The 11,534-nt window shown below is 37.5% G+C and overlaps 1 protein-coding gene across 1 annotated transcript; it reads left to right on the forward strand.

The window, feature by feature from the left end:
• The first annotated feature begins 2,538 nt into the window (after positions 1 to 2,538).
• Positions 2,539 to 11,089, forward strand: LOC122087648 (triosephosphate isomerase, cytosolic-like). Its single transcript, XM_042656847.1, has 9 exons — positions 2,539 to 2,695; positions 3,315 to 3,390; positions 4,584 to 4,707; positions 6,593 to 6,677; positions 7,184 to 7,316; positions 8,167 to 8,261; positions 9,683 to 9,761; positions 10,548 to 10,630; positions 10,851 to 11,089. Exons 1-9 carry the CDS (start codon positions 2,657 to 2,659, stop codon positions 10,896 to 10,898), a joined length of 762 nt encoding a protein of 253 aa, XP_042512781.1. The 5' UTR covers positions 2,539 to 2,656; the 3' UTR covers positions 10,899 to 11,089.
• Positions 11,090 to 11,534: the final 445 nt, after the last annotated feature.

Below are 11,534 nucleotides of genomic sequence, written 5' to 3' on the forward strand. Positions count from 1 at the left end.
GTTTTTTTTTTTTTTAAATAATGTTTAAATAAACCGAATAATTCGGTTTAATTCGGATTCGGTCCGAATTATTCACGATTTATATTCAGTTTTGAAAAAGTCATGAATTTTATTTTTAATTCGGATTCGGTCCGAATTTTTGATAAAATTCGGAAAAATTCGGTTCGCGAATTATTCGGCATAATTGATAACTCTGGTCTGGGTCTCTTATGTTGGACGTCAAAAATTGGTTTTTATACAGGCTCTATTTTGAAAGGGTGACTATATGAAAGAGGTTCAAAATAGTCTCTCATGTTGTGGAAGACTGCTTGTGGACATAAATATACGCAGGGGGGAGGGGGTGGGTTTAGGTCGTCTTCTACACATAACACGACTTTACCCCTCAAGCTATGTTGGCTGTTCATTTACTAGCCCTAATTCTTTATGGGCTCAAGTCCTAAAATTTCAGTGTTTTCGGAACAAAAGTTTTCTTGATCCTAGCATTGCAGGTTTGCAGGTGTGAGGGGAGTCTATTATTTGGAATGGTACCATCAATGTTTTACCGGTCTGCTAAATATGGTTTGCATTAAGGTATGGTTTGGAGATAGTATTCAAATTTGATCTGTTTCTGTTATGTCATAAGGAATAGGAAACTTCTTAGCATCTTTTCTTGTCATGTGATTTTGCTAAGCATCTAAAGGTGGTAAGACTGAAGCATTCCACTCATCCTTATGGTTTGTTCTATTTGGTTCTTTGGTCTCATTTCAACCTTTCTCTAAGCCTGATAAACATCGTTCTTTATATATTATGGTTTCAATTTGTTATTTTTATATGATAGGCAACATAAATGGACTGAGTTTTCCTAAGACCAAGGTAAATATGCATCAATTTTGTATGACCTATCGGCACTGTACAATAGGGGGAAGATATATGGTGAGGGAGGGGGGGGGTCACATTAAGAGCCTCTATTCCTTCACCAAGCAGTGAAGAAAAACTTTGTCTTATAAATAATGTCATTTTGGCTCATTTACTAATGCTTAACCTTCTTCCAATATGGTACTATGGATGATCTCATCTACCAAAGATCAATGGTTCTTGTCTTATCCCTGCTTACATTCCGGTGGGTCCTTCTTCAGTAGGATATCCAATTTCTCATACATATATCATAGGGTTGTATATTGGGAATCAGTTCACTCTTCGTTGCCTTGGCTTGGCCTGTGATAACAATGGTGAGGTTAGTTAATTTTCACTTCTAATGTTTAAATCTTAGATGATGTTTGGTGTTTGGATTACTGTCCCATGGGACACATATGTTGTGGAAACAAGCTTTGCAAGGCTGCAAAGGAAAATGGATAAGGGAGGCCTACAACGAAAGTCGTGGTTTATGGGTGCTCAACTAAAGCAGTGGATTACTCAAGATGGGTGGAAAGGATGGCCATGGGATCTTTATTTTCTAATTTCTATGAAATATCTAGATGGCTACCAGATTCCTTCGATTCTGTACACATAAAATCTGTGGTTGACGATAATGTGCTAATAAATGTAGTTCGTAAACTTGCTTTGTAAGGCTTTCATTTTTAGAAAAAAGGAAGTGTTATGTAACTTCCAATGTGCTCCCTACAAAGAAAAAAAAAAAATTTCTTTTTATTCTAGCATAAGAAACATTAAACTAAAGGACTAATGGGAGGGCATATAAGAGCATATTCAGTGCAAGTCAAGGGGAAACACGCGGTCTTTCTTCATCCTACATAGTCTAAATATTTCTTGCCCCATATTGATCGGTTTTTTTTTTTCATCTTAATATTATGGTTCATATTTGTTAAACAAAAATTAGAATTTTAAACCTTAAATATGTGGGAAAATAATTTTTTTTGTGAATGGAAAAGTGGAAAATAATGGGATGGGGCTGAAGCTGAACAAACCTTATTGGTGATGATTTGGACATTAAATCCATAAAATTTGAGCATCAAGGAAAATTTAAGCGCTCATAAGAGGCTTTATCATAATGGTCAACGGCGTATCCAAAAAAAACGGAGTATCCAACGGACGTCGCTAATTCTTTAACAAAAAAATATAGAATTTCATTAAAAGAATAAAAAGAGATACCCCCGGGCCCGCCAAACCTACTCACTCCCACTCATGACTCATATTATGACACCACCAATCCTATTATTGTGGGCGGAAGTCCACAACCGGCCACAGTCACACAAATGAGAAAACTATGGGGGTTCTCATCCGCACCCGCGCCCGCACCCGGACCCGCACCTCACCCGCTTTGATCTTGGACCTGAAAGTATATCCTCCCACGATTCCAGCTGCTTCTTCCTTCTGCCTCAATTTACAAAATTGTCCCCTTCTGCCAGAACGGCGTCGTAGTTGGTAATTGAAACTTAGGTGTGGGGTATTTCAGTCATTTGAAGTAACCAGGTGGAGGCATATTCACTGGGTATTTCAGTCATTTGAAGTAAACAGGCGGAGGCATATTCACTGGAGAATCAAAGGGTCAAGGGTATAAAAGTACTTTCACTCAGCCGTACTCGGCCCACCGTTTATCTTCTCTTCGGACTTCAGCCTCCATAAAGTCTCATCCTCCACCAAACCGAACGAAGCCAATCTTGTGATCTACAATTTTCTCTGAGTCGTTAGTGTGTTTCTTCGCTTTCTTCAGTTAATCGAAATGGGCAGAAAGTTCATCGTCGGCGGTAACTGGAAATGCGTAAGTTCCATGTGTTGAACTGTTCTCGATTAAACTTCCACAATAGCTTTGATTAACTGAGATCTGTTTAGTCTTTCAGCCATTTTTGTTTTTTTTAAGCCTAACGGAATTAACGTTTCTTGAGGGTTGAAGGTTATAATTTCAATGAGAAGGAGCAAAATCTAGATCTAGATTGTTCGTTACTCGGATAGATCTTGTTTTTCGATTATTAATCACCCGCAACGTTTTTGGTTCTTATTCTATTTGATCTTTTTATTTTGGGAATTGGGGGTTGCTTGATTTCATCAATTTGATGACGCGGATCCGATGTAACACCTGTTCCCGGATTTGGGGTTTAAGATCAGTGTCTTCTGAGAGCTCTGTGCTGTCTTTTGGCATTTCAACCGATCTTCCATTTTTCCTTGGAACTCTGTTTCACTGTATATTGCTTCGGGTACATGGGGTTTAATTCGTTCCATGGTGGTAGTGGCAGCCACCATATTCTATTTCTGGACTAGACATCACACTCCAACACCTTACATGAATGAGTTGTTGGAATTTGAATTGCGTTTGAGCTCTTGATGTGTTGATCACTACTGTTTGTATTAAATAGTTATGTTCGCATTGAATATTCTCGCAGAATGGAACTATTGACGAAGTTAAGAAGATTGTGTCCATGCTGAATGAAGCCAAGGTGCCTTCTAAAGATGTTGTAGGTATGTGGATACTGTAACATCCTCTCAGACTTGATTTGCCTAATTTTTATTTCAAATTTTCACTATTTCACATCGAGATCTGTATACACTCTGTAGGCTGTAGATCAATTTAAATCTATGGTTTTCTTTTCTCACCACCAACAACCCCTTCCCTAGTTAATTTCTTGTGTTGCTTGTATGGGGGTTCAATGTTAGTTCTTTTCACCTCCTACTGAGTGAAAAACTGTCTCTGTGCGATTGCATGTTTGGATGGTGGGGAAAGGGGGGAGGGGGGAAGCCTTGAGATAGTCCAATGTGTCGTAAACTCATGTATTGATGTGTCTTATGCCGATTTCAGAATTTAACTATTGCCATCATTCAAAAAAAGTTTAATAATATCTGATTATAAATTACCACTAGTTAGTATCTGATATTTCGATAATTTCGATTGTCAGAAGAAAATTCATTGTGATTGCTTCACTAAAATCTGTATAGATAATTAACATATGATTGGGTGGGATGAATGAAATGGTTGGTCCAATCCATATTATATGTATCCTTGCGTTGTTCACATCAATGGACCTGTTATGGTTTACAAGACTTAAGTTCTTTCTTTTGAAGTTGAACTTCCAGGATGGACTAGTACAACTTAATTAAGGTTTTTTTTTTATACAAATACATTTGGGAAAGATTTTATGTCCCTTCTTGTTCTCTTTGAAGCAATTTTTAGTAATGAGAGGTAGCGGTATTATCGTCTTTGTGTTGGATATAAAGCAGCTGTTTGCAACTCTTACAGCATGCAAGTTTTGGCTGTTGTTTTTTTCTTACTTGGTGTGTGGAAGGTCCACGTCATCTTAGATGCAGAACTTTGAATCTTGCAACTTCGAATATTCCTGTTGACCGTCTAGAAGAAATGTCCCTTACCTTTGAGCTGTTGCTAAGTTTGAAATAGTTCCACAAGATTTTATTTTATCATTTTCCATTAGTTTGGTTAATATAATAGCTTGAAAGTATTTTTGACTTGTCATTAAGCAATAATCTTGATCTCAAAGCTCCTATTTCACTTTCAATATCAGTAGGGGGAAAGTATTCTTGCTCAGTATGCATTTTCTAATCACTTTTTTCCCACCTCCTTTTCCCCTCTTTTATGTTAGTTATTTGATTCTTCTGGATCTTCATTTTATTGATATTGTTCAAACTTGTTTGTCTTACAGAGGTTGTGGTAAGTCCTCCATTTGTGTTTCTTCCCCTGGTGAAGAGTCTATTAACGCCAGACATTGAAGTTGCGGCACAAAACTGTTGGGTGAAGAAAGGAGGTGCTTTTACCGGTGAGGTCAGGTATGTTTCATTCTCTATCATGAACTTTAAATACCATTATGATAAGCAATTCTAATGTCTTTATTTTTTCTAAAAGCTATGCTAGATGGCTTTGATGCTTATGTTTCATGTTATATTCTGCACTTAGTATCTGGTATTGAAGTAGTAATTACAATAGTCCTATCTCCTCTTCACCTCCGACGTCTTGAGCCTCTTGAAACATGCTTTTAGCTTCAACTTCACTTGGGTTCTATATTTTGTTTTAAGCATGGGTGGTGTATGATGTGTTTTCTCTTATTTTCAACTCCTAATATTTGTCTGAGTTATCATTTTTATGATGATGCGTTCGTATTAATATCAGTTTATCATGTGGGATATCATTTGTCTATGTTAGAATAGACCTAAAAGTTTTAACAGCAGTTCATATATTTTCCATGTTTTCCTTTTGTTGGACCAATATATGCTTGGCTGTTGTTTGTAAGGAACACTAGCATATGGGAGTAATGATTGCTACCAAGGCCCAACTATGATAACCAAATTTTGATTGGAAAAAGGTAGAAAAACGTGCAGTGTTTGAGGTGGTCTCTCTCTATTGCCGACTTTAGCAGAAAGTTTTAACTAAATATACATTTGTGTGACAGTGGCCCTCTTTTTATTTTTAAGATATCAGTTTTATTGACAGTGTGTAAAGAAACTTGTTCAGTGATTGCAAAATCAAGTCTGTCCTTTCCGTTAAAGGTCTCTATTAAATTTTTTTCATGGAGTGATTCTTTAATCTATGTTCTGCTGGCACTTATCAGTTATTAGGACCTTGTTTTGACACACCCAAGCCTATTATCGTTGGGCTTAGGTTGATCCACCCTGGACATTTTCATCTTGCGCCCCTCACCAACCTTTTGTGGTTTAGTTAGACACATACCATGGTGTGATCTTCAAAACATTAGATAGTTAGATGATGGTGTTGTTATTCTTGACTCCGAAGTATGAGTAGCTGTTATAAAAATATATATGTATAATAATAGTATATACATATAAAGTATTACCGCAAGATAGCAATGTGTAATGACTGGTGAAGAAGCCATTCTTTTAGTGAAAGAAATCCAATTCTTATACTTGGTTACCATGATGCTTGCATAGAGATTGATACTGTAGCTCTCATCTTTACCAAGAATTGTGCTAATATAAAGTTGGGTGTATTTAAATACGGGGTCTTAACAAAATTTTGAAGTAATTTTGTCATACAATCAAAGTTATAAAAGATCACTGTTACAAAATGTTTATTCTTTATTTTTTTGCCAAGTTACTTCATAGATAGGCTTTGATTGTAGCTGGACCTTTTATTTTATTCTTTTGGGTTTGGAGGTAGGTATGTAAATGGATAGCCGAAATCCGAATTCGAATCCGCATCCGTTTAGGGGCATCCGTATCTGGTCAAAGGGTATCCGGATCCAAATTCGAGTCATCCAGAAAATAATTATCCGATCTGATTAGATGATCAATTATTGATTTTTGAGGGTTCTTGAAGTTTAGACAGGTTCTAGAGAATGAGGAAAAGAGCTAAGGCAACTTAGAAAGATGGATTAAGAGCAAATTGTATTCATTAGGGGGAGGAAGGTCTGGGTTACATAAGTCATAGAGTAAATGGATAGTTAAAAATCCGAATTCGATCCGCATCTGTATCCGGTATCCGGATCTGATCATATCTGATCCGTTTACATCCCTATTTGGAGGGGAGTGGTTGGTTACATTTGTTGCTGGTTGGAAATCATTCCTTTTTGGTTTTTACTTGTCTATGCTAACTCAATTGTGTCGATGTTTTTGTGTATTTGTTTCTAATGCAACATGCAACTGCAATTCATGATTTCATTATTGCTACATTGTGAAGTTTGTATCTTCTTTTACGCAGTGCGGAGATGCTTGTCAATTTGGGCATTCCTTGGGTCATTCTTGGTCATTCTGAAAGGAGGGCTTTGTTAAATGAATCAAATGAGGTAAGATATTGCAGAATGGTGAAGGAATATCTATTCTCTACTGGTGAGCAGTGTACCAGAAAACTGCAACCTGCCTTTTTAGTTACCCAACCTAGAGCAGGTATCAGATACTGATTCCCTCCAAATTGGTCAAGATAATGCTTGCTGATGTGTGGTTAGTAGGAATTTTGGTTATGGATTGATCCAGTGGTCTTGGTGTGCTTACATGCCCTTAGACTTGATATTATTTGGTTCCATTTATTCCCCATGCAGCCGCATGATGTGATAGCCACTAAATCCAACAGTTTCCACTAAAATGGGGAAATTTTCATTGAACACATGGAGAGCAGTTGCTCACTTGAGCTTCATTTGATAAGGTTTTCTGTTATTCATGAGCTATGCGAAGCATTAACTACTAGTGCTGCTGCTTCACCAATGTGTGAAAACTGTTGTACATAAGACATCCAAAGATGTACGCAATCCTATATGTGGCTATTGATGCCAGTTATTTATGTATATCTTTGCAGTTTGTTGGTGACAAAGTTGCATATGCACTTGCTCAAGGATTGAAGGTGATTGCTTGTGTTGGAGAGACTCTTGAGCAGCGAGAATCTGGATCTACCATGACTGTTGTTGCAGAACAAACAAAAGCAATTGCAGGTACCTCCACAATCCTTTATTAAATTAACTTGCTCTACAAATGCTTGATCTAATTGAGTTCTTAGATGAAGTTCCTTGGGGCTAGGCGCAGAAATTTAGTATCAGAGAAGAAAGAAGTCATCACAGCCATACAGGATAGCCAATCATCACAGAATGACAGCTGGTGGATTCAAACATTAACATAGAAACCAGAATTCTATCAACAGATCGGAGGGCTTACAAAACCAGCAGCTTGAACACTCTGATTAGCCACAATTGACAAGTCTGATCAGCCCCAAATTATCAGCAATAAATGGTCTCTTTAGGGTCTTTAAATCCCAAAAGTGAACCCAATCTGACGGTAGGATGGGGAATATCACATGAATAGTATTTAGGTTTCAGAACTAGCAATGTAGCTGTACCTTCACGACGACTGAGTAACTCACCATCAAATTGACAACAGACCATCCACTCAATAGTTGGAGTAACATATTCCAACTTAAAAGTGATCCAACAGACAGAAGCTTCAAATCAACAGCCCTCTAAAATAGTAACTCAAGGCCAGATTTTATAGCTATTAAGATCTCACATTCTGCTAGGTTCAACACCAAACTGCAGCCACATGTGGGAATTGATGGCTGGGAACATCCCCCAAAATAGGCTATCGATCTGATAGTTAAGTGAGTAGATAGTAGCACAGGTCTGAAATTAGCAAGTAGGAACATATTAGAAGCTTACTAAGTTGTAGCTAATTTGGTTGCTAGATGGAGTTGAACTCAGGTCGAAGCATCAGCTTTATAATAGTTCTTAACATACCTGAATTAGCTTTATTTCTTTTTGTTACTTATAGTAATTTCTTTCTCTCTCGCAGATCGAGTTTCAAATTGGGATAATGTTGTTTTGGCCTATGAGCCTGTGTGGGCCATCGGAACTGGAAAGGTGGCAACTCCTGCCCAGGCACAGGAAGTAAGTAATTGTTTCTGTTTCCAAAGATCACTGCCTGTTAGCTTGTTTAATGTGTGGCATCACTCAGATCAATCTAGCTGCTGGAATGCGCTTTCTTATTGTTTAGAATGTCAAAGGTTGAGCAGAAAATGTAGGTTTTGTTGAAGCTGTTCTGGTAGTCAGTTTAAACTGCCTGGGGAGTTTTACTAACTAAGGTCTGTTTACTGAAGAAACCACCGATAAAAGGTGAGGAAGCAATTGAGATATTATATGACTGGAACAGGGTTATTGAAGTCATGAAATTTCTATGACAAAGGAATTGTTGCCTTCAAAAGTGCTGATTTGGATTTATGAAGAACACCAAAAATTTGTGGGAAAGCAAGGTGAGCACCAGGGGCAGGTTCATGTTTGGGTAGTAATTTGAGTCTTTGCAAATTAGTTTCTCAAGAATAAGAAAATGTGAATAAGCTCTGGACTTGTCCCCCAAATTAAAAAGTGTAACAATGTTCTTTTGGTTGTCTGGTAGGCTTCAATGACCCATCCTAGTGCCTTTAACCAGATTAGATCGAAAATTAATTCTTACAGGTAAAGGTCATGGAAATGTGATCATGAGACTCTGATATATCAACCACTGGTTGGAACATCAGTTGTTACATAAGTTATTGACATGCCTTCGATCCTTTCCCTACAATATCCCCAGCCACCTCCATCCCTGGAAGGTTTGAAGCTCTTTAATTTATTAAGTCCATCCCTTCCCTTAATTACTTGAACACTTGAATCATAAGCCTACATTAATCATTGTGTTCTTAAATCCCTAAGGCACGGTGTGAACTGGAAACTCAGAAGATCAAAGATAAAAACAGGTACTTAAGATTGATGATGCTTCCAGAATCTGACTACCTTTTCTTTTGAGCAGGATTGTAGAAATTGGATGCCGAGATCCTAAAGCTTAACCTTTTTTTCTGGGATGCTGCCATTTTGATTCCCAGTTGGTTTAGGACATTATTTAGAACTTTAGCATCTTCTGAATCCCCTGTGACGTTATTAAGAGTAAATGAATTAGTTTTAAAAGGTCTGTTTGTTCTCAACCAGAAAATATTCAGCCATCGCACAATGAGCCTTATAGTGCAAGTCTCACATAGCCTTTAAAACCTATGAGTTGGCATATGTGATAGTTTGGATAGTTAAGTCCTCTAAAATTTTGGCCCAGAGTGGCTTCTGCGTTGTACTTTTCAAATGGTTGTAAGCCTGCATTGCACGTGCTCAACCTATTAGACATTAATGTTGGTAACTCTCTTTTTCTATCTCTGTGTCTGTTATAATTGCTAAATTTTGTAAATTTCAAAATTTATCCTTCATGTCAGAGATTGATTGTTCAATGGCATAATGTCTGTGACTGTGTCATACATTTTCAAATTAACATATTTTTTTATGTGTAACAGGTGCATTATGAATTGAGGAAATGGCTTAAACAAAATGTTGGTGCTGAAGTTGCTGACAAAGTCAGGATTATGTATGGAGGTATCTGTTTTCTATTTGCACTCTCACCATGTCATCCATTCTAGCAAAATGTTGTCTTTATGTCCAGAAAAGTTCTATTAGGAACTTTGAATATGCATAGTAGCAAGTAAATTCCACCTTTTGAATGTGACAAGCAGTACCTCGGATTAATCAATAGCATGTAGAGTTGAAAAAATAGTATCAGGGAAATATCATGAAAACCCAATTGAGAGCCAACATAACTGCCCATGTTTTGGCATGCCTGGAAGATATCCCACTGGATCCACCAGTGAGTTCAAGTCCTCTGGTGGCTGCCATTTTAGAATATTCCCATTTGCTCAGGTCCAAATCTGTCTCCTTTTCAGCATGTTGGCAGATGTGGTGACTGGTGGACCCAAATTTTGCGCCACTTTCTCTCCCAAAATTATTTTTGGCTCCTTCAAATTGCTACTTTTCATTAGTCAAAATTGATTTTAGGGTTGTAAGGAGATTTTCCGGTCTTGCAAATTGATTGAGGTTTTCATGAAGTTGAGATTGGTTTGAAATTTGATCTTTCTTTAATTTAAGCAGAGATTTTCTTTCTCCATTTGCTTTCTTCAGAAGTTTCGTTCTTTTCCTTTACTGAGCTTGTTGGAATGGTAAACGGAGATGTAGTCATCTGTTTTCTCATCATTCCACCTCCCATTGTAACTGTATTGTAGTGTTATGGTAGCTTGACACTATCTCAATCTTCTGAACTATTTGGTGGATAGAACTTCTTCCCATCCCCATTATGTATTCTTCATCTGTTCCTGTACATATATGCAGGTTCTGTTAATGGTGCAAACTGCAAGGAATTGGCAGCAAAACCTGACGTTGATGGATTTTTGGTTGGCGGAGCTTCTCTAAAGGTGATTCCCTCCCCCCCCCCCCCCCAAAAAAAAAAAAAAAGCATACTTTGAAGAAAATTAACTTTTAGGGGTGTAGATTATTCCTTGCAGTTGGCATTTCTTCGATTCATATTTAATTTTGTTCCCTCCCCATGTTTTTTTATTTTTTATTATTTTAATCTTTGATTTAGATTTCTGACATTTCTCCCTTTGGCTTCCCCTTTTTCACCCATTTTATCAGCCTGAGTTCATTGACATTATCAAGTCTGCCACTGTGAAGACTGCCTAAGCGTGGAATCAAGAATCTTTGGTATAGATGCTACAGTTTTTGTTCTGGTTGGATTACCAATAGTTTTTTGTAACTTAAACAGAGCTTCAAGGAAACAAGTTTTATAGGATGGATATTGCCTGAAGCTGGATGTAAGCCAGCAGGTTTCTGAGAATCTTAGTAATAAATCTGAACTTTGCTGTCGTTTCATATTTTTGAATGCGTGCTCAAAATCGTTTTCCCCCGCTTAACGCGTATAGGAATCTGGCTTTTGCCACATTTGTGTTTGTTGTTGAATTTGATGAAATATCAGATTTACCAAATCTTGTGAGCTAATGTCAGTCAAACTGGTGAGTGCTTAGACTTTATTATGAACTTAATATGGAGCTACATGCTTGGGTTCTGCTTACACGATAATGACCCGGAAATGTGTTCAAGGGGACTGGTAAAGTCACCAATGTTTAGATAACTTGCATTGCGATAATTGTGTGGGGTCACTATGTTTAATGTATATATGTGGGTCTCACTGTTAGCAGAGGGGAATGATATGAAAAATCCCAAGGCCTGGTGCGATCAAGTTCTTAACTGTTGGATTCAAATTCAGAATTAGTCTTAACCATCCTGTGTCAAGGTTCGTAATCTCGGGATTGGTCTTTG

Source organism: Macadamia integrifolia, chromosome 8 (assembly GCF_013358625.1).
Source record: "Macadamia integrifolia cultivar HAES 741 chromosome 8, SCU_Mint_v3, whole genome shotgun sequence".
In the NCBI taxonomy this organism is placed as follows: Eukaryota; Viridiplantae; Streptophyta; class Magnoliopsida; order Proteales; family Proteaceae; genus Macadamia; species Macadamia integrifolia.

Excerpts from the sequence above, each read along its gene's own strand:
- LOC122087648 (XM_042656847.1), top strand. The coding sequence starts at position 2,657 with ATGGGCAGAAAGTTCATCGTCGGCGGTAACTGGAAATGC. Across the intron at positions 7,317-8,166 it reads ACAAACAAAAGCAATTGCAG|ATCGAGTTTCAAATTGGGAT; the intron begins GTACCTCCACAA and ends TCTCTCTCGCAG. Across the intron at positions 8,262-9,682 it reads CTCCTGCCCAGGCACAGGAA|GTGCATTATGAATTGAGGAA; the intron begins GTAAGTAATTGT and ends TATGTGTAACAG.